Genomic DNA, 25,257 nt, shown 5'->3' on the forward strand with positions numbered 1-25,257 from the left:
CCAAGTGGAGGGAGCCCAGTGGGGCTGGAACAGTGGATAGAAGCCAGAGCACCTAGTCCCTGGTGAGGTCTTCATCATAAGAGTGTTGGGAAAGCATTGAAGGCGGATAGCACTGATTTCATTCATTAATTCAGAAGATATTTATTGAGTGCTTCTGTGTGCCCATCATAGAATTGATCTAGGCACTGGGGACACAGCAGAGGGAGAAACAGCCAAAGAGCTCCACCCCATAAAACTTGTTCTAATTGGGGGAGACAAACAAAAAGTGGTAAACAAAAAGTGATCAGTGCCTTGGAGAAGGAAGCTGGGGAGGCCAGGCTATTGGTGGGGGGTGGGTGGCAGGGTTTTTAAATTTTATTTATTTATTTATTTTAAACCTTTTTTTTTTAAGATTTTTTTTTTTATGTGGACCATTTTTAAAGACTTTATTGAATTCATTACAATATTGCTTCTGTTTTATGTTTTGGGTTTTTGGCCGTGAGGCATGTGGGCTCTTAGCTCCCTGACCAGGGATCGAACCCCCACCCCCTGCATTAGGAGGCAAAGTCTTAACCACTGGACTGCCAGGAAAGTCCCTGGGTTGCAGTTTTAAACAGTATATAGTGAGAGGGAGATACTTGAGCAAAGACCCAAAGGAGATGAGGAGTGAACTATGAGGAGGTCTGGGGGACCAGGCAGAGGGAACAGCCGGTGCAAAGGCCCTGAGGCAGGAGCGTGCCCACTGTGTGCGAAGAACAGCCAGGAAGCCAGCATGGCTGGAGGGGGCTGTGCAGGGCTCCTCTTCCCTCCTGCCAGCGGTGATGGGGAGGCAGGGAGCCACCCAGGCAGATCTTATCCAGAGTTCCCAGATCTTGGGCTCCTGCCTCATTCCTGGAGCCAGAGAAACTAGGGCTCCCTCTTGTTTTCTGCTGATAGTGGCACGACTGTGCGTTATAGGGCAACTCTGGGGAGACCCTGGCTGGGTATGTTATGGGGTATCCCCGTTCCTTCCTTCTCTTCCCCCAGTGACTGCCCTGGTTCAGGTCGCATCCCACTCTTCCAGGTCGTGGCTGGCCTCCCCTTCTCGTCCCCTTGACACTGTCTGGGCCCCTCTTCCTGTCCCCCAGCACTGCTGCTGGATGAACTCCGACAGCCTGGCCTCGTGGGGCTCTCCCCAGCTTAGAAACCCTCCGTGGTTGTAAATTAAAGTATCTGAGGGACTTCCCTGCTGGTCCAGTGGTTAAGACTCTGCGCGCTTTCACTGCTGAGGGCCCGGGTTCAATCCGTGGTTGGGGAACTAAGATCCAACAAGCGGCACAGTGCAGCCGAATAAATAAACAAATACATAATAAAGTATCTGTTTAAAAGTACTGTTATTAATCAGCATCCGGATACTGTAGCCTGACATTCAGGCCACTCCACGGTCTGCTTCCAGCCTCCCTCTCTGTCCTCACCATCTTCTCCTCACGCACCAGACGATGTGTGCGCACCCATCCCCTTGGCTCCGTAGCGAGCTCACTCGAGAGCGGAGACTTGGGGGTCCTCTCACTGATGGCGTGACCTAGAGGAAATGACGTCATGTCCTAGCCTTAGGTCCCCTCTGTACAAGGGAGACGACAGTTGTGCCCGGTTCCCAGGGTGGTTGTGCGGACGGAATAAGGGAGGTGGTGCCCGAGGCAAGGCCAGTGCTCACACCCCTTCCCTCCGGCCAGCTCACAGGTCTCTTCCAGGACCAGGGGCAGGGAGCCTGCCCGCAGGTCCTCGCGGGCAGCGAGGGGGTGCGTAGTGTGTCAGCTGCTCATCACAGCAAGCAGAGTGGCACTGGGCACGCACAGCAGGTGCTCGGAAGATATTTGTTGAATGACTAAATGACCATGGCCAAAGGGCCACAGCAGATGTGGGTGGAATGCCCAGCTCCACAAGGGCCAACCCTCGGTGTCCACGGAGTCTGCAGCCAGGGGACCACATATGGTGCCGTGCGTGGCAGTGGCCACCCCAGCCCCTGCCAAACCAGTCACCCAACCCGGCAACCTTGCTGGGGCCCTCACCACATGCACAGAGGCCAGGGCTGGTCACAGTGATGGGGGTCTGTGAGAAGCCCAGGCAGAGTGGACTCCACGGTGGAGGGGACCAGCTCAGACCCTGCCTCGGCGCACTAGCCTGGTGCCGTATGTGTGTACAGGTGTGCGCCGTGCACCCACCACCCCCGACATCCATCACACACTCCCACACCCACATACCACACTCCCACACATAGTGGCCTCAGGACACACTGGGACAGGGAGGGTGTCCCAGCCAGATCCCCTGACCTTCTGTAGGTTCTACATAGACACTGTGTGCGAGCCTGGCCGTGGGGATCCCCGCGGGATTCTCCAGTGTCGGGGGTGCCAGCCAGGCGGTCATTCCACACGTGTGCCTGGGCGTGGAGACTGCACGTGCTGTGCCCACAGGGAGCTTCTTACGGCCTGGGCAACAGCAAGGCCCTGTGGGCACCGTGTCTGTGCCAGAGCTGCCTCTTGGCAGCGTGGGGAGCGAGACGCAAGCAGGGCTGTGAGTTCTAGGACCAGACAGAGCCTGAGGCAGCCTTGGCTTCAGTCTCACCTTGGATGTCACAGAGCCAGGCTGGCAGGATTGGGGCAGGTGGAGAGGAGGGAGCAGCTCACGCACAGGCGTGCAGGCAGGTGGGGAAGCGCACGCCACAGCCCAGGGCTGGACACGAGCCAGGCGAGTCCACTCGGGCCAAATGTGGAGGCCAGTGAACGAGAACACTAGTTTACCCAGGCTGAGAACACTAGTTTACCCAGGCCGACCTCCTGGTGGCTTGGATTTAAAATTCGATGCTACGCATTTAACAAACACAGCACTTCCTGTGTGTCAGGCACAGTTCTAAGCTCTGTACAAATGTCAAGTGATCGCATCCTTTTTTTTTTTTAAATAAATACATTCATTCATTCATTCATTCATTCATTTATTTATTTATTTATGGCTGCGTTGAGTCTTCGTTGCTGTGTGCGGGCTTTCTCTAGTTGTGGCGAGCGGGGGCTACTCCTTGGCTCAGTGCACGAGCTTCTCATTGCGGTGGCTTCTCTTTGTTGCGGAGCACGGGCTCTAGGCATGCAGGCTTCAGTAGTTGTGGCACGTGGGCTCAGTAGTTGTGGCTCATGGGCTCTAGAGCAAAGGCTCAGTAGTTGTGGCGCACGGGCTTAGTTGCTCCGCGGCATGTGGGGTCTTCCTGGACCAGGGATTGAACCCCTGTCCCCTGCATTGGCAGGCGGATTCTTAACCACTGCGCCACCAGGGAAGTCCCGATCTCATCCTTTTTACAGTGGAAGGAGGCGGATGACTGTATCATCCTCACTTTACAGATAAGGAAACGGGCCCAGAGAGGATGAGGAGCTTGGCAAGGCCACAGGGCAAGCTTGGGCCCAGCTTTCCCTCCAACAGAAGGTCCACGGGTGGCAGTGGGATCCCACCTGGGCTGGTTCAGCCTGGGGCTGTAACTGGGGGAGGGGACACTGGTGATTCAGGAGTGGCACTTGCAGCTTTGAGCTGCGAACTCTCCCTGCCTGGCACGTGCGTGGAGGGCTCTGTAAAACACCTCCCTTGACGGGTGAGGAAATGGAGCTCAGAGGTTATATCCCTTCCCCTGAGGGCATTCCGGCAAGGGGCAGATGTGAGGCTTGTCTGACCCCACTCCCCCTGCCTCTGGCCTGTGCCCATCCAGCCCCCTGGTTAATCAGCATCAGCAGTAGTCACTTGGGGAGGGGCCTTGAGTGCCGGCACCGTGGCCGTCCCAGCCTGTGTCTGTCTGACCTGCCCTGTCCTCTTCTCCACAGGGAACTTCCAATGGATTGGGGTCCATAGATGACATCGAAACAGGTAGTGTCCCTGACATGAGGGGATGGGGTGGAGATGGGCCCTGGGGAGAGCTCAGCCCCTCCCTGCCAAGACCCCGGGAGGTCAGATGGGTCAAGCACCTGCCATCCCTGGCCCTGTAGACAGGGCTCCTGGGGGCTCGCTGCCCTGGGGACTACCTGAAGGGCGGGGAGAGCATCCCTCCAGCCTGGGAGGGTGAGGGGCTGCCTCAGGGGGGTAGCAGTGGCCCTACCCCCCCGCCGGGAGTCCACCTTTCTCCAAGTCCTCCTCTCCCTTTCTCTTCCTCACTGGCTTCCAGGAGGGGTCACATTTTAAAAGTGTCCTTGAGAGAGGGCATTGCATACCCCAGAGGTGGGCTATTCAGGCACTGACCAGGCCCATTGGAGGAACACTGCAGAACGAAAGGCCCCCTCCCACCCCACGAGGCCTCCCTTCGCCACGGCCTAGCCTCCCCTGATGGGGTCAGGCCAGCAGGGCAGGCAGGGCTCCCGGCGGGAGCTGGGGAAAGGGGGGAAGGTGTTGGAGGCGGACCTCAGGCCCTAGGACACCACCCCCGGCTCCCACCAAGCAGGAACCCCTGCAGCTACTGAGCCCACCCCCATCCACAGACTGCTACCTGGACCTGCGAGGCTCCCCGGCCCCCCTCCCCTCCCCGCCCCCCATGCCCCTCTTCCCTCACGTTCTGGACCTGCTGGCCCCCCTGGACAGCAGCAGCGGGGCCCTCCCCGGCACCGAGAGTCTGGATGACTTCTCCGATGGGGACGTCTTCGGTCCAGAGCTGGACACCCTCCTGGACTCGCTGGTGAGCCATGCCGCCCCCTCCTCTTCCTGGAACCCTTCTCCCCCCCCGGGACCCCATCACATCCATCCTCACGTCCCGTGTCGGGGGGAGGGAAGGCCCCATCTCACGTCGCAGTTGCAGAAACTGAGGCCTCAGGGGTAGGGGAGGGACTCGCTCTGGATAGAAACACAACAGTGCAGAACGTGGGCCCGGAAGGGACTGTAAAAATCCCTGACTCCACCTGTGGGGCAGGTCGGGACTGAGGCCGCGGGGGTGCGAGGCGGGGAGCCTCACCCGGGCCTGCCCAAGCCTGGGGCGCGCGTTCTCCTCCAGCCCCTCCCTCTCCTCCCTCTGTTCCCACCTTGCAGTCTCTGGTGCAGGGTGGCCTGCCTGGCAGCGGCGTGCCCAGCGAGTTGCCCCAGCTGATACCCGTGTTCCCCGGCGGGACCCCGCTGCTGCCTCCTGTGGTGGGTGGCTCCATCCCCGTCTCCAGCCCACTGCCCCCTGCCTCCTTCGGCCTCGTCATGGACCCCTCCAAGAAGCTGGCTGCCTCGGTGCTGGATGCCCTCGACCCGCCAGGCTCGGCGCTGGACTCCCTGGACCTGCTGCCGTACTCGGAGACCCGACTGGACACCCTCGACAGCTTCGGGTCGACCCGTGGCTCCCTGGACAAGCCCAGCTCCTTCATGGGTGAGGCCTGGAGGGGCACACTCACCCCCACCCCCTGTGCAGTTGGGATTACAGCTCTTGTTCTGCCTCATGGTCTGGGGCCGCGTCTTCTGGCTTTGTGTCTCCTGTAGTGCTCAGCACAGTGCGGGGCTGAGGCCTAAGGGGCTGGGGGTCTTGTTTAAGGTCAAAGAGCAGGGCTGGGATAGTCCAGGATTCCAGACCTGCAGTGTGGTGCTCATCCCCCACCTTCCAGGGCCCTGGCTTCACCAGATCGGCGGGCGGGTGGTCCTGAGGCTGGGGGAGGGGGTGCCAGGTCGTGGGCTCCTCCAGCACCGCTGTGACCTAGGGACCCCGCCAGGAAACAGACCTGCCTGGGCCTCTGCAGGATCGGCTTTCCGACAGTCAGACTAGCTCAGGGCGCCCACTGCCGAGGGGGGTTCGTGGGGCTGCAGGGGGCACAGATGGGCTTCACAGAGACTTCCTGGAGGAGGTGATAGCTGAGCAGGGTCATGTGCTGGCAGAGGGAGCAGTGCGACACAGGCCTAGCGATAGAGGGCCTGGCGGATGAGCAGAGGAGTTGGCCGGAGGGGGAGCGGGTTGGGGGCCTTGAAGGCCTGAGGCTGGTCTCACAGGACCCGCGAGCCAAGCTGAGGAGCTCGGGCTTTTCTCCCGGGGGCTATGGGGGTGCAGGAGGTGTAAGCGCAGGGTGGACACGCCCAGGCTGGGATGTTTCTCTGTCCCCGGGCGGTGGCCCAAATGGGAGAAGATGTGTGGCCTGGATGGCTTCTCCAAGTTAGAAATACAGAAGAGAAAGTCCTCAGAGGGCCCTCCTGCCCTTCAGAGCAGGGCAGGTGACCCCTGTGTCTTCTTGCCCAGAGGAAGCCAACTCACAGGACCATCGTCCCCTGAGCGGTACTCAGAAACCAGCCCCCTCGGTGAGTGGCTCGGCGAGCATCGGTGCGCAGGTACCTCATGCTCTCCTTCCTGGCCCAGCCGTGTGCTGGGAGGCTAAGCAGAGGGCACCACCCACCCTTGTCTGGCCAAATCAGACATCAAGGCTCAGAGGAGTTAAGTAACCTCTTCAGGGTCAGTAACATCCGTGGTCTCAGGACTCAGCCAGGTTTGAGTTGAGGAGAGCACTTGACCAGGACTTAGGTGGCCTGTACTCTGGCCTTAGCCTAGACACTAGCTGTGTGGCCCTGGGGAAGCCACCTAACCTCTCTGAGTTTTGCCTTCTTCCCCATCTGTTGATGCCTTGGTGGCTTGGGAGAGAGGATGGGAGTGGAGGAGGGCCTGTGCTTAGGCCCCAATCAGGGCCACTCCTGTTTCTCCACTTTCGTGTTGGGTTTTAACTCAAGGGAAGGTTCTGGGCCAAGGTCACTGTCACCCGTGCATCGTGCATCGCCACTAGGCTGATCTAATCCTGCTGGATTCTTGGATCATGTTACAGGGGGCTCCCCGGCTGGGAGGATGGAGGAAGAGGGAGGGTCCTGGGCTGCAGTTCTGCTCTTGGGTGGGATTGGGGGATGTCACAGTGCCCCCCAACCTCTGGTGCCCAGGCTGGTTCCGGTGGCACCGGCCATCGTCCAGCGCCCAAAATGGCCAACCTCCCCCTGTCACAGCCAGAGCCTTCCATGCCCAACACCGCCTTGCTCATCAAGAACCCCTTGGCTGCCACCCACGAGTTCAAGCAGGCATGCCAGCTCTGCTACCCCAAAACAGGTAAGGTCACACCTTTATACTCTATCCCTCTGCCCAGAGATGCCGGGAATCTCAGGAGTGTAGAATCCCAGAATGGCAGAATCCTAGTGTACCAGTCAGAGATAAGTATGGGAAGACAGAAGCCCCTCCGGCTACTCCGAGCAGACAGGGCTGTCATGTGGGAGGCGGGGACTTTGAAAACTGCCGGAAAGCCTAGAGGAGCGGAAGCCCAGAGATTCCACCGGGCCTTTGGGCTACTTCTCCACAAGCTGAAGCCCAGAAGCCGGGGTCCGCCGCTCTCACACAGAGCCCAGGGGGCTGCCGGGATTGCTGGCCAGCATCACGGCCACCCCACAGCCCAGAGGCTGAGGAAGGCAGGGTCCAGCTGGCTGCTGCAAAAACACGTCTGCCGAGGAAAGGCGGCCTGCACCTCTGTCCACATCCACCTCTCCGTCCACCTCTTGCTGGGTGAATTCAAACCTTGCCTAGAACCCAGGGGGCGGAGGAGTCTGGGAAAGGTATTTCCTAGGCTCCCAGCCCTCAAATCCAAGGGAGACTCTAGGAGCAATTCCAAGTAGATGTCCAGTGTTGGTAGACACTTTTCAGCACACCTAGAATTTCAGAATTCTGGACTCTAAGACTCGCAGTATTTCATTTGCCAGAATCCCGTAGTTCCGACGTTTTAGAATATTCTCTTGGTATCTCAGGGCTACAGATCTTACCAGTCTGGAGTTCTCCCTCTCAGAGGTGCTGATGTTGACAGGACCTCAGAGGTCATCTAGTTGCTGTTTTCCACCCCCTTCCCCTCCCCCTCACACGCATGTCACCCCTGACAGAGTCGTCCTGCCAAAGCCCACGGCCCCGTGGGGATGGGGAGCAGAGCGCCGTCTTGCGGGATGGCTATGCCCGTGAGGAAGTTTCTTCCTTGCACCGACCACGCCAGCCTCCCTGATCCGCATGCCCACCGCTCGCTGCCCCCTGTGCTGGGGAAGCAGAGCCGCTGCACACCTGGTGCTGGCCCAGCCACGTCACATGGGTCCCCACAAGGGACCTTGGTCCTCTTGGTCTCTTTGGGGAGACCCCACCCCCACCCCATTGTTGGGGAGAGGAGGCCTTTGGTCAGAAGATTTGAGAGCACCAGGGAAGAGGCAAAGGAGCAGGGGAGGGAGGCTGAGTCTGGCAGTGCTTTTCCCGGGCAGGAAAAGAAAGGGACAAAGCCTGCTCTCTCCCAGGCACTGTCTTCGTAATTTGTTCCAAGGAAACACTGACGTGGTCAGGCTCACTGTAGAGTCGGGGTGGTGGTGGAAAGGGGGTGGGTGCTGAAAAGGGGCTCCCCTCTGCCCAAGCCCCCTGTCCCCAGGGAGCATATGGCAGGAGCTGGCGGGAGGCCGAGGGGAAGGAGGTGGGCTTTTAGGCGGCAGGGGGGCCAATCGCCATGGCTCGGGCCCATTGGCTGTCACCCTTCAGTTCTGCTTCCGGAACCATTCCCTGTCCTCCCTGCCCCCCACAGGCCCCAGGGCGGGCGACTACACCTACCGTGAGGGCCTTGAGCACAAGTGCAAGCGGGACATCCTGCTCGGCCGCCTCCGGAGCTCCGAGGACCAGACCTGGAAGCGGATCCGGCCCCGGCCAACCAAGACCAGCTTCGTGGGCTCCTACTACCTGTGCAAAGGTGGGTGGGCTGCAGCAGGGGCAGGTGGCACGGCCCAGGCCCAGCTTCTCACGCCCGGCCGCAGCTCTGCTCCTCATCACAGGCAGACAGGTAGACAGACAGGTGTGGTCCATGAAGGAGGGATCCCATCTCAGATCGAGCAGCTCCTGCCCTGACCAGCTCCACAGACAGGTGGGAGCGTTTGGGTGTTACCCTCAAGCTGGGGCCTCACCAGCAGAATGCGCTCCCAGGTGGAAGGCTCAGGTGGTTCACGGAGAGCTAGTTTCTGTTACACTGCAGGGTCCCAAAGGGCTGTTGGAAGGATATGGAGAGAGAATCCATGTAAAGCACTGGGGACTGGCCCATAATGGTAAGGGCTTGATAAATATTAGCTTTTAAAATTTAGTATGTTGTTGTCATTTTCCTCACTTCTGGCTCATGTCATTTGGTTGACATTTAGTGGACATTTGGCAGGTACCTCATTTGCTTTCTTCTACTCCCCAACCAAGCATCTCGGTGCGGCCTGCACAGCAAGACATGGACAGTCTTGATATTGTTAAGTGCTTTCTAGCGTCGCCCTTTGGTACCCGCCATCACACATCCTCATGACAACTCTGGGTGAGGAAGGAGACTTGGGGAGTCCGCTCCAGGCTCCGCCTTTGTCCCCCGACCCAGCCCGTGGCAGTAGCGCACCCAGGCTTTCTGGATCAGCTCTTTGTTCTTCCCAGGTGGATCTTAAAGACTTGTCATTTCTGAGCTCGCAGGCCTCCGCCAGCCATGCCCTGGCCAGCGTGGATGAAGTCCCAATGCTACGAGGCCTACAAGTCCCCGTCTGCCCTAACCATTCCCCAGATACACTGAACCCTGACTCCTTTGCACATGCTGCGCCCTTTGAACTTGGTCATCCTCTGCTCCTCCTTCAAGCAGCACCTGGATCTTGGGAAGCCCTTCCCTGCAGGCCTCCCCGCTGGTCGCAGTGCAGAGCAGTCTGTGGGGTCACCGGGCCACCCGGCCTGCTCGTCCTCGTGTGCCTGCAAGCTTGGCAGGGGGCTGGAATGGGGCAGACTTAGAAAGAGTGTGAGGGAGGGAGAAAAAGAAAGAAGAACAGTTCCCACCCCCAGGAAATGGCGGGTCTCTGGATTCTAAACCTGCTGCCTTCCCTGCTCCCTGGCCCCCAGGAGTTTTATTTATTGTTTCACTTAATCCACACAACAACCGTGTTCTCCGTTTATGGACACACAGCTAAGGCTCAGGAATAACGGGATCCCAGCCCAAGTCTGCTGGACCCCAAGGCCCATGCCTTCCTGAACCAGTGGTATGTTCCTGGTGCAGAATAATAATAATGATGATAAAACGGCTTGTATATGTCTACAAAGCCCTTTTCCCACCTGTCGTCTTGCCTGACCCATACCAGGCAGCCTTGTGGGGTGGTGGAGCCGCGGCGACCGCCATGCTTTGCGCGGGAAGGTGCAGATCCGGGCCCCACACCCAAGTGTAGAACAAAGAAGGGCCTGGCCTGGGAAGCGCTCTCCCCGAGCTCCGCTTCTCCCCCCCTGCCAAGTCCTCCCTCCTGCTCGGCAGGCCCCACCGGGGGTGCTGTGGGCTGCCGTCCCGCCTGGCGGAACGTGTGTCCTGTTGCCTCTTTGCAGACATGATTAACAAGCAGGACTGTAAGTACGGGGATAACTGCACCTTCGCCTACCATCAGGAGGAGATCGACGTGTGGACGGAGGAGCGGAAGGGCACCCTCAACCGCGACCTGCTCTTCGACCCGCTGGGGGGCGTCAAGCGCGGCAGCCTCACCATCGCCAAGCTCCTCAAGGAGCACCAGGGCATCTTCACTTTCCTCTGTGAGGTACCGGCCCCTCCACGGTCGATTCCCAGACGGGGCTGGGGAGGGGCTCCCGCAGGCTCCACTGTGGACTGTCGGCCCTGGGACCCGCGGGTTTTGGAGGCCCGACCTTAGAATCCACAGGTCCTGGGAGTTTCAGAAAGTTAGACCCATACGCTCCCATCGCGCTAGAGCCCAGATCCTATCCAGTCCCCTCATTTTTCGGAGCTGGAAACTGAGGCCAGAAAGAGAAGTAACCACATGTGCTCTTTGCTTCCTGCCGTCGCAGGCCAGACTCAGGTGCTCTAGGAACTCCTCCCGATCCCCCCCCACCCCATGCCTCCTCGTCCAGCTCTGCTGGCTTCAATGCCCGCTGCACCTTCCTGCCCACTTCCCTGCCTATGTCCAGGTTCTGCCCTCTCCCTGGGGTGCCCTCCCCGTGTTTCTGCGTCTTGGACCCTCTGAGGCTCAGCTCTGATCCCAGCAGCTCCACCAAGCGGTTCCTTTCCTCCCCAAAGCTGTCACGGAAGACGCTGCTGGCCCCCTGCCTACCCCCCCAGGCGTAGTGTGATGAGGGCAGGGACGGTGTCGGGTCCATCTCCATGAAGTGAGGGTGCTGGGTCCAGGTTGCTGGCAGGGTTCGGTGCTGCTCGGCCAGCCCCCATCCATCACACAGCCAGCCCTTCCCTCCGACTCTTAGAGCAGGTGGGCTGCCCTCTCCCTTCCGGGCGTCACGGCCCACAGCCTGGTGGCTGCATAAACTTTACAAAGGACCTGCGGTTCTATTAGATCCTTTTCCAGCTTCACAGTGAAGCAGTGGGACAGAGCAGGTGTGGTTTTCCCCAGGTTACAGTTGAGGAAACTGAGGCTCAGAGATATGGAGTAACCCCTGCCCCAGGCGTTTGGAGTGGTGGGATCAGAGAGGTGGGGGCCACAGACCCTGGGATTCCCTTCCTCACTCCCCTGACTCAGGGCAGGGCTTGCAGGGACCCAGTCTGCCCCTCCTGGGTGGCCATGCTGGATCCCAGCCCACCCCCTCCCTGGGCAGATCTGCTTTGACAGTAAACCCCGGATCATCAGCAAAGGCACCAAGGACTCTCCGTCTGTCTGCTCCAACCTGGCTGCCAAGCATAGCTTCTACAACAACAAGTGAGTGGGACCCACGGCCAGGCCTGGGGTGGGGCGGGTGGAGAGCCCCCCTGGGGCAGCTTGGATGCCTGGGGAGCAGAGGGTGGGCCTAGGATGTCAAGGCAGGGGGTAGGAATTGGGACTCAGATCCAGCATCCACCTGGAAAGGACAGAACCACATTTATTGAGCATCTTCTATATTCCAAGCTTTCTCTTGGGTATTTTAATGATCTCAGCAGTCCCGTGGGGAGGAGTGTCTCTGATGAAAAGATGAGAAAGCTGAGGCTTGGAAGCAGCTTACGCAGCCAGCAGGTGGGGGCCACATCCCTGACTCCCATCCAGCACCCTCCACTGTCCTGACATGGGCGTCGGACAGGGAGTGGGAGGGGCTGGGTGGGCTCCGGCACCCACCTGCGCTCCCTCTGACTCCTCTTGGCTGTGCCCCAGCATGGCTGATGGAGCCCAGGCCCTGGGGTCAGACAGAGTTGGGTCCAAATCCCAGCTTGGACAATGGTCTGTTTTATGTCCTCTGGCCACTGTGACCCTTGGTTTCCTCATCTGTAAAGTGAATGATGATCCCAGTCTCCTAGGGTTGCTATGAAGGTAATTAAAATTCCCAGCCCAGAGGAGACAACTCGATTATTTCTCCTCCGGGTGCAGGGCCAGCTCTGGAGCATCGAGCTGGGGAACCTGAGAGAGATGCCCCCTTCCCCCAGCCTCGCAGCAGGGGGGGTCTGGTGCCCTCCTCCTGCTGGCAGCTGTGTCTTTGAGCTGTCCCCAGGTCGAGGCCAGGAGAGGGGCACACAGCTGAGGCCCAAACCAGAACTGCCTGAGCGTAGGACCCCCACCTCTTTCCTCCTGTGCCAGCAGTTAATAGGCGGGAGGAGCCCCTCCCTTGGGTGAACGGCACTGACCTGGGGGGGGGGGGGCCCGACCGGGAATGGGCAGGATGCGGACTGCATCGTGCGCCCCCATCCCGCCCGCCAGGTGCCTGGTGCACATCGTCCGCTCCACCTCCCTCAAGTACTCCAAGGTCCGCCAGTTCCAGGAGCACTTCCAGTTCGACGTGTGCCGCCACGAGGTGCGCTACGGCTGCCTGCGGGAGGACAGCTGCCACTTCGCCCACAGCTTCATAGAGCTCAAAGTCTGGCTGCTGCAGCAGTACTCAGGTGAGGGCGAGGGGCTGCACAGTTCAGAGGAGGGCGGTGCCGGGCTGTGGGGCTGCAGAGGAGCCCGTGCCTCCTGGACGTCACAGGACGCGCAGGCTCTGCATCAGGGAGCTTGCAGGCCCAGAAGACCCTGGGTTTCTCCCTGTGTGGCACTGCCAGGGGGACACGCGGAGAGAAGGGCAGGGAGGCAGAGCCCTGCAGGCCACCTGGGTGGTCTGGTCATCAGCGGCCCCTCACTGAGCCTCCACTGGTCCTCTGTGAGGGGGTGATGTCAGCTCGGCCTCAGGGATGAGGAGGTGGAAAGCCGCTCGCTTTCTCGCTCACCAAATGGGACCCCTTGAGCACCTGCGCTGTCAGGGGCTTGAGCAAGAACGAGTCGGGGCCCTGGTGTGTGTACGCGAGGGCAAGGCAGGCAGTCTGACGAGGAGGTAATAGGCCCTACGTCCATCTGCTCCGGGGTGCACGCTGTCCCCCACCGCCCGTCATCGTCTGCTTAGCAGCATTCTTGTTGTGTGTGTGGAACATAAAGTAATGGAGCATCTAACAATCATTGTCTTCTTCGAGCTAATGAAATAGGGTGATAGAATTTCAGATGTGCGTCAGTTCTGTGAGGAAAGTAAAGCAGAGCAATAGGATGGAGAGGGACTCGGGGTGGGGACATTTGGGATAAGATAGTCTGGGAAGGCCTCTCGGAGGAGGTGACATTTGAGCAAGGAAGGGCAGGGAGAGCATTCCAGGCAGAGGGAACAGCAAGGCTGGAGGCCCTGAGGCAGGAGCAGGCTTGGTACAGAAGGAAGGATGTCTGTGAGGGCAGAGCAGCTTAGCACTGGGGGAGGGGGCGGGGGGGGGCATGTCAGAGATGAGGCCTAAGAGGTTGGCAGGGACCCGAGCGTGAAAAAACCTCTAGATGGTAAATAGAAATAGTTGGGATTGTTCTAAATACGATGTGCAGGGTTTGGGGGTAGGGGGTTGAGTAGGTAGAGTTGTATGACCTGATCAGTGTTTTTAAGAAGTTGCTCTGGCTGCTGCATGGAGAACTGAGGGGCCAAGGGCAGATGGAGGGAGAGCTGGGAGGGTGTGGCTCAAGCCAGGGCGGCAGCGGGTGGAAGTGGTAGAAGTGATGAGATTCTGGGTGTGTTTTGATGGTGGAGCCAACGGGAGCTGATGGACCCGATAGGAAGTATGAGACGAAGGACGGCATCAGGTCGACCCCAGTGGGGTTGCCGTGTCCTGAGAGGGGGAGGCTGCAGGAGGAGCAGGTTGGGGGGATCACATCAGGGCTCGTGTGGGACGTGCGGAGTCTGAGCTGCCTGTTGGACTTCAGGTGGAGAGGTTGAGCAGGTGGCAGCCACGTGTGGGGGTCTGCAAGGTCATGGGAGAGCGCTGGGCTAGAGGTACCTCTATCAGCAAGAAGAGGGATGTCAAGCACATGCCTGGCCCGGAGTAAGCCCCTGATGGCGAGTGGCCATGGGGGAGCAGTAACCATAGGACCAGGTCGAAAACTAAATCAGCTCTGGAAAAGGGGCTAGAGGGCCGTAAGGGGTTGGGAGGAGGGTGGGCCTCATGGAAGAGGCTGTGAGCTGCCCCTCGGAGGTGGGCTCAGTGTCCACAGTCAGACTGGGAGGGTCTGGGCCACAGGGTTTGGGTATTTGCCCTTTGCCGACTGGCAGTGAAGGGCCCTGGCCCCTCGGTGATCTGGGGAGCCGGGCTGGGCCAGGCACAGAGCCTCAAGAACCAGCACGCTAGAGGCTGCCAAGCAGGGGTCAGGCTTGAGGCCCCACTGAGGGAGGCGGAGGACAAGGGAGGGTGCTGAGCAGCTGGGCCGAGGGCCAGGGCCACTGGCGTGGGTGCGGACAGGCCCCTGCTACGCTGCAGAGCCCACATCTTGCTCCTGCATTTTATTCTCTGTGCGAGCCTGGAGCAGGCCTCTCTGTTCCCAACTGCAGATGAACCAACAGGCCCAGACAGGATGAGTGGTTTCCCTGTTCCCCTCGTCTTTCCTCGGCCTAACTGGGGAGTGGGGCTCCTCCCTGGGCCTGGGGTGGCACCAGCACCTTGCAGACCCCCTGCCTTTCTCCTCACTGAGCTCCAGGGACGCTGTGTCTGCTCCCCCCTCGCCAGGCATGACCCACGAAGACATCGTCCAGGAATCCAAGAAATACTGGCAACAGATGGAGGCACACGCAGGGAAGGCCAGCAGCAGCTTGGTAAGAGCCCGGGCTGGCCTTGGGGGGTGAGGTCAGCCCCCAAGAGGGCCATCCCCCATCCCTTTACCTGGACATAATTTATTTACCAGAAAATTGTAAGAAGAGTATGAAGAATTTGTGTATACCTTTTCCTGGATTCCCCAGATGTTAACATTTTACTACTTTCCACACTCACTTTGTCCTGTGTGTATGTGTGTGTACATACACACATACACATTTATTTACAGAAATATACACTTTTCTGAACCATTAGGGAGTAAGTTGTAGACATGATGCCCCATTACCCCTAAATACTTAAGTGTAAAAATAAGGACTTCCCTGACCGTCCAGTGGTTAAGACGCCACGCTTCCAACGCAGGGTGCACAGGTTCGATCCCTGGTCGGGGAACAAAGATCCCACATGCCACGTGGCCAAAAAATAAATAAATAAGTAAGTAAATATAAGGACACTTTCTTACATAATAACCACAGTACAGTTATCAACATCACAAAATTCACATTGGTGCACTTATCCAAATTGTGGTGTACTATTACTCAGATTTTGTGAGTCCTCCCCAAATCCCAGCAACACACTGCATTCATTTGTAGTGTCTTTAATCGCCTTTAATCTAGAGCAATTCCTCAGTCTTCTTTGTCTTTCGTGACATTGGCATTTTTGAAGAGGCAGTTGTTTTGTAAAAGGCCCGTCCCTTTGGGATTGTCTGAACGGGCAGGCACGTCATCTCCATCTGTCCCTTCACCAGCGATACCTTGGTAACTTGATTAAAGGTGCCTCCACGGTAAAGCTTTCTCTACTATGAAGTTACACTTTCCTCCTTTGTAATTAATGAATATCTTCCAGGGAGGTCCTTTGAGACCATGTAAATGTCCTGGTATTCCTCAACCTTTTCCCCCACTGCTTGTATCACCTCCCACCCCTCTGGATCCTCACCCTGGTCCTGAGGACGTGAGCTGGGGCACAGTAGCGTTTGCAGGCGGGGAGACTGAGGCTCAGAACACGCTAGAGACCTGCCCGGGGTGCACGGAGCGGAGTAGGTCCCGGGTTCTCTGACAGCTTGTCTAGAGCTCGCTCAGCTCCCTCCCCACCTGCACTATCCCCATCACCCCTAGGGTTCCTCATATAAAATGGGGATCATAATCCTGCCTGCCATCTCCTGGGGCGGGTGTGAGGCTCACAGGAGCTGGCTACAGCTCGCCGAGTCCCTGCTCTGCCCGGGGCCCCCGTCGCCCCTGAGCCTCACACCCTCCCCAGGAGGTAGGGATCATTGTAACTTTAGGTGACGGTGGGAATGGAAGGGTGGTCTCAGGGCCCAGGAGATAGTGAATGTGAGGTGAGGCCTCTCGCCATCCACACACGAGGGATGACTCCCTCGCCATGCCGGGCCCACGCACTGGTCACCTTGGGAGAAGCCTGGGCCTCTGGCCCCTCCTGAGGCCTGCCTGGGCGTGGCAGTGAGCCAGGGCGCGGCGCAGGCCGGCCAGCGGGGTAGGCCTGGGCCAGGCTGGCTGAGAGGGCTGCCCGGCCCCCCTTGGCCTTCCCTCTGTCTCCCCACCCCCTCGTTCCTGGTCCTTTCTCTTCCTCTCCCCTCTTCCTAGTTGCCCCCGTCCTCTGCCCCTCTCCTGTTCAGTCCTCTTCGCCAACCGCCACATGGTTTATTTTCGCTCCTGGCCGGGAGCCTGGCTGGGAAGCAGTGCGGGGCTCAGGCTGGACCTGCAGCGTCATCTGCTAGAGAGAGAACACGGAGTCTTCACCACCTCCTATCCCTCTGACCCCCCGCATCCCGCCCACCCAGGATGCCACTCTCGGGCCTGGTTCAGGAATGGGGCTTCTGTGCCGGACCTGGCTGTGGCCCAGGCATGAGGCATCTTGCTTGCTTGCCATCAGAGGGTGGGGCCAGTGGCAGTGTGAGGCCAAGGACAGGATGCCAGGGTAGAAGCCGCTCGTGACTGGTGCCCATGGTGCAGCTGTGCCGTCCTGCAGAAAAGCATGAGCCCCTGCCTCGCACCAGGTCCCTATCCTCGGGCCACTTACCCGTGGCGGGGTTAGTAACCTCTCTGAGCCTCTGCTTCTGCTGAGTCAAATGGGAATGACCCCTACCCCCCAGGGCTGTCGAGTCTGTGCAGTTGTGAAAAGGAAGCTCAGTGGACCGGCATGGCTATTCCCTAGAGCAGTGGCTAAGCCACAGCACACCCCCGGGCCCCACTTACCTCACCCGTGAAATGGGCCTTCTCACGCTTCTGTGAGAATCAGTGGAACATCTAGAAATCGATAGTGACACGGATAAACCTCCTGTCTGCTTTAGCCAGACCGTGTCCCAGTTACAGAGGCAGGATTTTACTTTGTTGTCGGGATGTGTATTATCCTGGGGCCGAGCCAGGCTGCAAGTCTCCCAGCCAGGGGTCAGTCAGCACCCAACAAAGTGCGAGCCCCCTGCTGCTCAGGGGAGGGCCTGGGCTAGGCAGTGCCGAGGACACAGGGTACTCCTGTGTCAGAGGAGGAAGAGCAGAGGGGTGACCCCACATCTGAGGGAGGCTCTAGCTAACAGGAGAGACAGCAGGGTGGCCGGCACAGCTGGGCGAGGGGGTTGCAGGTGGCGGGAGACAAGGCTGGGTGGGCACTTCTTCTGCTTCTCACCCCCCCACCTTTTCCCAGGCAGGGGTGCAGAAGAGCAGGCCCTCCTGCCTGCAAAGGAAGGGCTGAGGCAGAGGACGGGGAATGAACATGGTGGGGTCTTCGAGAGTCCAGGGCTGCCCAGAAGTCTGTCCCACCACCTGAGGCAGCCTCCTCCATCCCCCCCCCTGCAGGTGCATCCCACCTTCTAGGCCCTGCTCTCCACCAGGCCTGGCCCTCATAACTAGATGAGTCAGTCAACATGAGGTAATTCAGGTACTATGGGAGCCCATAGGATGGGCAGCTGCCACTTAAGAGAGCTTCAGGGAAAGCTTCCTGAAGGAGGTGGTGCTTGAGCTGGGTTTTGAAAGTTTTCAGAACAAGCCTGATGAAGAATGGAGAAGCGCATTCCAGGCAGAGGGAACCGCATGTGCAAAAGCAGGGAGGTGTGAGGTCGAATGCTGTGCCCAGGGACACGCCAGCAGCTCCACCAAGCAGGCCCGTGGGGAATAGCCAGTTAAGGCAGAGAGCACTCCATCAGGAGTCCAAGGCCTGGCTCCCACCCTGAAAGGCCATGGGCCTGGAGTTAGGGGGTCGTTTCCCACCACCAAGTGGTAATGGACCAGCCCACAAGGCTCCAGGTGGCCCTAATGCTCCCGGAGGCCACCTGTATATCAGACCCCGGGGCCTCAGCCTGGTGCCTGCGGCTTCATCAGCCCTTCTCCTCCGCAGGGTGCCCCGCGGACCCATGGGCCTAGCACCTTTGACCTGCAGATGAAGTTTGTGTGTGGCCAGTGCTGGAGGAACGGGCAGGTGGTAGAGCCTGACAAGGACCTCAAGTACTGCAGCGCCAAGGCCCGGCACTGGTGAGCCGGGTGCCGGGCGGGGGCACGGGCAGGGTGGGGACCACCTAAGCACCGCAGGCGAGGAAGCCGGGCTCTCCGTCGAGGTCACACAGCCCGCTCTATCCTGCAGCTGGACCAAGGAGCGGCGGGTCCTCCTGGTGATGTCCAAGGCCAAGAGGAAGTGGGTGTCGGTGAGGCCACTGCCGTCCATTCGCAACTTCCCACAGCAATACGATGTGAGCGCCGGGGTCGGGTGCAGGGTGGCAGCGGGGCCTCGCATATGGGGCCGTGGGGCCCCAGGAGGGCTTGCCCGCTGGCGGGGCGGTGACACAGTCCAGCGGGACTCAGCAGGGTCTCGCCATGCCCGCCCTGCAGCTCTGCATCCACGCGCAGAACGGCCGCAAGTGCCAGTACGTGGGGAACTGCTCCTTCGCGCACAGCCCGGAGGAGAGGGACATGTGGACGTTCATGAAGGAGAACAAGAGTGAGTGGGCAGGGCGGGGCTGACCCGGACACCCCCCCTCGTCGGCAGGCCCAAGCACGCCTGCTGAACCTCACGTGGCCGCCCGGGCCCCACTCCGGCTGCACCGGGCTGAGCCCTCTCTGGGTCTCCAGGTGACCGGGCAGCCCAGCAGCAGGGGTCCCGTAGGGGTCGTGGGACAGAGTAGAGGGAGAATCCCCTCTCACCAGGCCCTCCATCCCCTATTGCCCACCAGTCCTGGACATGCAGCAGACCTATGACATGTGGCTGAAGAAGCACAACCCAGGGAAGCCGGGGGAAGGGACGCCCATCAGTTCTCGGGAGGGGGAGAAGCAGATCCAGATGCCCACGGACTACGCCGACATCATGGTAACACCCCAACCCCTGGGGGCCCTGGTCCGAGCCTGACCCGGAGGGGCTGTGCGGAGGGGCTCAGCCTCCCTGGGGGAAGTGGTCCCGGCAGGGGTGTGAGGAGCGGGCGCCCACGCTGGCTGTGTCCCCAGATGGGTTACCACTGCTGGCTCTGCGGCAAGAACAGCAACAGCAAGAAGCAGTGGCAGCAGCACATCCAGTCTGAGAAGCACAAGGAGAAGGTCTTCACGTCTGACAGCGACGCTAGTGGCTGGGCCTACCGCTTCCCCATGGGCGAGTTCCGGCTCTGCGAAAGGTGCCCCCGGGAGGGCAGGGCCGGGCGGGCTGTGGGGTGGCCTGAAAAGGTGGAGGCCACGGCCAGCTCTGGCTCCACTTGGCCTGGAGGTGGCATAATGGGGGGTGGGGACGTCCAGAAAGACAGCTGCTCCTGGGTGTGAGGACCCAGGAGCGGGGCGGGGTGGCGTTGGAGGTGGGGACCCGTCCTCTGCAGCCCTGCATCAGATCCTCGCGAAGGCCAGGCCACGCCCGCTTTCCCCGGGGCTGATGCTGCATGGGGAGAGGCTTGTTGGGGGAGGCAGAGTGGCCGGCCCCAGGTCCGGCAGCCCGTGGAGGAAAGGGCACAGGGCGCGGGCAGTGAGCCTCCTGCTGCCCACAGGCTCCAGAAGGGCAAGGCCTGCCCGGACGGGGACAAGTGCCGCTGCGCTCACGGGCAGGAGGAGCTCAACGAGTGGCTGGACCGGCGCGAGGTGCTGAAGCAGAAGCTGGCCAAGGCCCGCAAGGACATGCTTCTGTGCCCACGGGATGACGACTTTGGCAAATACAACTTCCTGCTGCAAGAGGACGGGAATGCCACTGGTGCCGCCCCAGAAGCCCCTGCTGCTGCCACCATCACTGGGGAGTAGGCCAGCTCCTGGCCGTGGGTGAAGTCCTAGGATCGGGGGCAGGGGTGGGCACGGAGCGCCTGATAGGAGGGCCGGGGCAGGCCAGGGTCGGGGCTGGGGCCCCCGGCCATCCTCTCTGCCCCCACTGCCCCAGTGCATACCCAGGTGCACGAGCTGCAGCCCCACTCGGTCCCAGGGTCCTCATTCTGCTGAAGCCCTGGGCAGGTCCTCCCCTCCCCCACCCCGGCTCTCCTGGTTGCGGAGGGAGGGGCCTGGTTGACCCCTCCAGCTTCAGCCTACAGCTTTAACTTCCGTCTACTCCTAAAGGGGGCCCAACGCTCAGGGCTGGGGAGCCTGGGGTCCCCACTTGAATCTGCAGCAGAAGGGTCCTTCCCCCTGCCCCCCCCCACCCCCACCTCCCCTGGGGGCAGATCAGGATAGAACAGAGGGCAGGAGGCCCCACCCAGCTTTAAAATGCAGCCCCAGGATGGACTGGGGATACTGTACAAGTCACTTACCCTCTGGGGCCTCAGTTTCCCCTCTGGTTGGAAGAGTGGGAGGGGCTGGGCTACATGATCTCTGGAGCCTGACCAAGGAGCGTGGCTGTCTGGTGAGGCCACCAGCCCAGCCCCTCTCCTTTGTGGGCCGCTGAATGTAGATTGTAGGTCGTCAGAGGCTTCAGAGATGACGCAGCCCAGACCCCCATTTTGCAGATAGAAAAACAGGCCTAGAAGGAAGGAGTGCTCTACCCGGCATCTCCACCCACAGCACGGTAGAGCTGGAATGCAAACTGCGGTCACAAGACTCAGGGCCAGTTATCAGCTGGAGCCTCCAGGCTCTTGGCAGGGATATGACAGCCTCTGAATCAGCTGGGATTCCGGCAGCACCGCCCAGGGGTTGGTCGTGTCAGTGCCCTGTAGGGGGACAGTCCCCTCTGAGGATGGTCGTAAGGAGTGTAGCAGCAAAGGTCACTTCCCCATGGCTGCTCCAGGAGAGGTGGTACCTGGCAGGGCACCCGTGGGCTCAGGTTCTGCACGAGGAACTGGGGGGAATTGGGACGGTGGGCGGTCAGGGGACATGGAGAGAAGGGAGACTTGACCGTGGGCACCATGGGCTACTCCAGGATCGGACACAGCCCCTCTTTCTTGGGGACTCAGAAGAGTCCTTTCCCTTTCTCCCCTAGACCCAGACATACAATTAGGACCATCCATCCCAGCCCCTCCCTGATCCCGACCCTGCCAGCTGCCTGGGACCCCAGTTGACCCCCAACCCCTGCCCCCCCAAGCCCTTTCCCATCCCTCTCGTCTGACGTGTCTGCGTGCACCCCCTCCTCTCCATCCCACCCCTTGTGGGCAGACCCAGCCTCCCCTGGTTCCCTAGACATTCCAGAACGCCCCACACCATTGGCACAAGGGGTGGGGCCCCCCGGAAGGAGCCGGGGACCGAGGCTGGAGTTGGTGGGAGGGTGAGACAGAGAGAATGGAATACCCTTTATTTCCCCTCAAACAAGCATTTCGAGTGTGCGTTGAGATGATGGCGGGCACCCTGGGCCGCAGGGAACCCTGTTCTTCTCGCTGCCACTGCCCAGCCTTTTCCTGATAATTGTGGCATGCATCCTTTCCTCTCCCTGCCCCTTCCCCCAGCAGGCCAGCACTGCAGAGTTTGGGTGCTGGTGGCGTGGCTGGAGGGGAGGAGAGACCCAAGGTGGGGCCTGTGGCCGTGAATGTTGATGACACTTGTTTTCCCTGATCCGTGCTGTTGCAGTCTGTCGTCACCAGCCTTGTTTTTAGTGTGTATATATGTCGCCCCCGTGATGCATATATACACAGGTATTAAATATATCGCTCTATATAATATTACATATGTGTGTGGTATCCAAGGAATCACTTCTAATGAGGGCTAAAGATAAAGAATTTGGCCGGAAAATGCAGCCATCCTGGCACAATGAGGAGGGACTTTCAGGGTCATCATTGCCATTTGCAAGGACTGAGGGACTGGAGCAAGGGGTCAGAGGTGATTTGGGCAGCAGGGGCAGAAGCGGCCCCTGCCTAGGCCCAGCTCCGCCTGATGGCGTCCAGACCACCCCAGCCTAGTGGGGAGAGAGCACGAGTGCTCGGGGAAAGAAGAGGATTGGTGTTTGTCTCCCACCCAAAAGAATAGGATTAGAATCCAGATTTTTCTTCTCCATCCTGTTATCCCTGCAGGGGCCTTGGGATGTGGCGCTCCCTGGCTTGGCCAGAGCTGGATCCCCGCAGGGTTGGAAGAAAGCGAGGGGCAGGCGGGGAGTAGGAGGTGGAGGTGTGGCACAGTACACTTTGAATGATGTGTGTGATTATTTCAGTTGTGACTCTGAGAGGCTCAGAGAGTTGGATCGGGCCTGTGCCCCCTGCCGGCAGGCAGGGACAAGACATCACAGCAAATATGGTGAAGGGGGGACAGGCACCCTTGATGTGAGTGTCCCTTTGGGATGGGGCAAAGAGGGATGCTGCGTTTCTCAGCTGGGCAGTGATAAATTTAATGGTCCTTTAAAAATGTCTGTGTATTAAAAAATTTAAGAATACCACACTTTAATATTAAATATTCATAAGGTCTAGTATCTTGATAATAATGTAGATGTTTTAATAACAATTTTTGTCCTTCTTAAAATAAAATGAAAGAAACTTGCTTCTTTTAGCCTTTGTTCTAGAAAATAAACGTGTGCACTTTGACCTCTGTCCCTGAGGTGTTGCTCCTGTTCCCCGCTTCCTGGCACCTGTGCCCGGGGACCTGGGCCTCTCTTTACTCATGGGGCAGAGCTGGCTGGCGCAGGGCATGCCCCAAGGCAGACATTCCGAGGGGTGAGGGGCAGAAGGTCTGTGTCCTTGTGTAAACAGGGCAGCCCAGCTGGCCCCGGCTCACGCAGTGCCTCACTGGCAGGGACAAGCTGTGCTCTGCACAGGTGGCCCCGGTGGTTCCGTGTGGGGCTTTCCACCTGTGCCCACACTTCCCTGCTTTTACTATGTGCACTGTCCTGGGTTCCAGAGGGCTGTCTCTGTGCCCTTTCTGGGTATGGCTTTTCCAGAAAGGTAGGGGGCTATGACATGCTTTGGAATGTGGTCCCAACTGCAACCTGGACTCCTCTGGGCCTGAGGGAGATCCAAGTCACATGGGCCCAGCTTCCTCCTCCTTAAAAGAGAGCATATTAGATCAGGGATTTTCAATCAGGGACACTTGTATCTGCTAGAGACACTTTTTTTTTTTTTTTTGGCCGCATGACATGCGGGATCTTAGTTCCCTAACCAAGGATTGAACCCGCGCCCCCTGTTGTGGAAGCCCAGAGTCTTAACCACTGGACCACCAGGGAAGTCCCTGGAGGCACCTTTTCAAATCTCTTGGATTGTGTGTGGTTACAGTGATGGAGGGGGTCCTGATGGGAGGGGCTGCACACGTTTAAGAGTAAGCTCTCGCCAGACAACTTCAAACTACAGTATTCAGTGACCCCAGGAACAGAGGTCCAAGGCCTGTGAATTCTCTCAGGACAAGGGAATCATTTGGGCCAGCTACTCAGTAGGGGCTCAAATACTTGATAAATGACCAGATGAGTAACAGGAGCAGCCGACTTGATTGAGCACCTTCTGCGCGCCAGGCATGATGGATGCAGCAAGTCTGTCTCCATAGCAACCTGTACATTTGACGTCCACATCTTGGCCCACAGAGGTTCAGTGAAGGTTCCAAGGACCCTCAGAAAGGAGACAAAAAAAGATCAAGAACCACTGGGAACTGGATGATCGGCAAGGTCCCTTCAGCGCTGACATTCCAGGGTTCTCAGCAACCCTGGCTTCACTATGAAAAACCAGAGGGGCATGGCAAGGCCCAGCTCCCAGAAGAAAATGCAGACCCATCCTCAGGCTGAAGAGATTGTAAACCTGCATCAGGACCTCCCTTAAACTTCGAAAATGAAAGAAAAAGATAAGCAGTACTTCAGTGAACCTAGTGGACTAAATTCTTAAATTCTCATAAATTCCCCTAAATTCTCTTCTAGTTCTCTCTCAGCTCAGGTTGGTAAGCACTAACTGAGCACTTGCCCCATCTCAGATCCTAGGGATACAAGATTACAGACAAAACGTGGCCTTCCTTGAATCCAGTCTGCCAGGGGAGATGGCTCTGCATGGAAGAGTGTAGGATGATGTGACAGGTACAGTGGTGGGAGATGCCAGGTGCCACGGAAGGCAGCTCATCCAAGCTGGGGAGCTGGGGAGGGCTTCCTGGAGGAGGTGAACCTGGATTTGAGCCTTAAAAAGATTGCTGGATCATTGTAATCGACGTGTACTTACTGTTCTGCACCTTTCCTTTTCTCTCAAGTGTATTTCACACGTGCATCTCCACGCCCCGATGTACCCTAGATATTTACGGTCGATGGCTTCATTCATCAAGGTGCCAGGTTGGCTTGAGCAGCCCGCAGTTATTGAATGTAGGCCCGTTTCTGGTCTTTGGTCCTGTGATTAGGGGCTGCCATGAGCCCCACCACTCCCGTGGCGCCGCAGCTCCTCCTCCCTGCCTCTGAGGGAGCTGCTTCTGACAGGTGGGGTGACAGGCAGAGGTGGAGATGGGGGCAGCTCTGCATCTCTCTAGAGAAAGCCCCAGAGGCCTCTGCCGGAAACTGCATCCGCATATAGCCCCCACCAGGGGAGCCATCTACAGCAGACATTAGACCTCTGAGGCAGGAAACCCAAGGAGTATAGGCAATCCCAACATGCCTGCCATGCGGGCCCCTCCGGATGTCTCCAGGCTTGTTTGTGGCCGCCCCTCTCCCTATCTCTGCCCTCCCCAGCCGCTTGACCCAGCATCCTGCTGATGTGGCCCCTGTGTGAACCATAAGTGATGCTGCCAGCTGGACACCCCGGCTGCAGAGTGGGGGGTGCCACGTGGACTGACTTTCAGTGGCATGAAAATTCCCTAAGGCGAGGGACTTGCCTGGCCAGGTCTGTTTTTTAGCTTTGAATTCCTTACAAGATCGAGGCTGGTGCCAGGTATGCAGTGAGCAATCAGTCACAGTCTTAGAGCCTTCGTACATTCATACATTGGAAGGGGTCTGA

At 58.9% G+C, this 25,257-nt stretch overlaps 1 protein-coding gene across 1 annotated transcript in view; it reads left to right on the forward strand.

Moving 5' to 3' along the window:
• Positions 1 to 22,846, forward strand: part of ZC3H7B (zinc finger CCCH-type containing 7B) — a 56,815-nt gene extending 33,969 nt beyond the window's left edge. The window contains exons 8-23 of the mRNA XM_082351420.1: positions 3,816 to 3,858; positions 4,464 to 4,657; positions 5,005 to 5,326; positions 6,182 to 6,240; positions 6,928 to 7,027; positions 8,517 to 8,678; positions 10,307 to 10,512; positions 11,537 to 11,637; positions 12,604 to 12,785; positions 14,907 to 14,992; positions 18,336 to 18,469; positions 18,579 to 18,684; positions 18,824 to 18,932; positions 19,165 to 19,298; positions 19,433 to 19,596; positions 19,957 to 22,846. Of these exons, the coding sequence (XP_082207546.1) occupies positions 3,816 to 3,858; positions 4,464 to 4,657; positions 5,005 to 5,326; positions 6,182 to 6,240; positions 6,928 to 7,027; positions 8,517 to 8,678; positions 10,307 to 10,512; positions 11,537 to 11,637; positions 12,604 to 12,785; positions 14,907 to 14,992; positions 18,336 to 18,469; positions 18,579 to 18,684; positions 18,824 to 18,932; positions 19,165 to 19,298; positions 19,433 to 19,596; positions 19,957 to 20,203 (2,349 nt within the window). The 3' untranslated portion in view covers positions 20,204 to 22,846. The remainder of the gene's footprint in view (positions 1 to 3,815; positions 3,859 to 4,463; positions 4,658 to 5,004; positions 5,327 to 6,181; positions 6,241 to 6,927; positions 7,028 to 8,516; positions 8,679 to 10,306; positions 10,513 to 11,536; positions 11,638 to 12,603; positions 12,786 to 14,906; positions 14,993 to 18,335; positions 18,470 to 18,578; positions 18,685 to 18,823; positions 18,933 to 19,164; positions 19,299 to 19,432; positions 19,597 to 19,956) is intronic.
• Positions 22,847 to 25,257: the final 2,411 nt, after the last annotated feature.

This window comes from Balaenoptera borealis (assembly GCF_965194805.1).
Source record: "Balaenoptera borealis genome assembly, chromosome: 13".
NCBI classification, from domain to species: domain Eukaryota; kingdom Metazoa; phylum Chordata; class Mammalia; order Artiodactyla; family Balaenopteridae; genus Balaenoptera; species Balaenoptera borealis.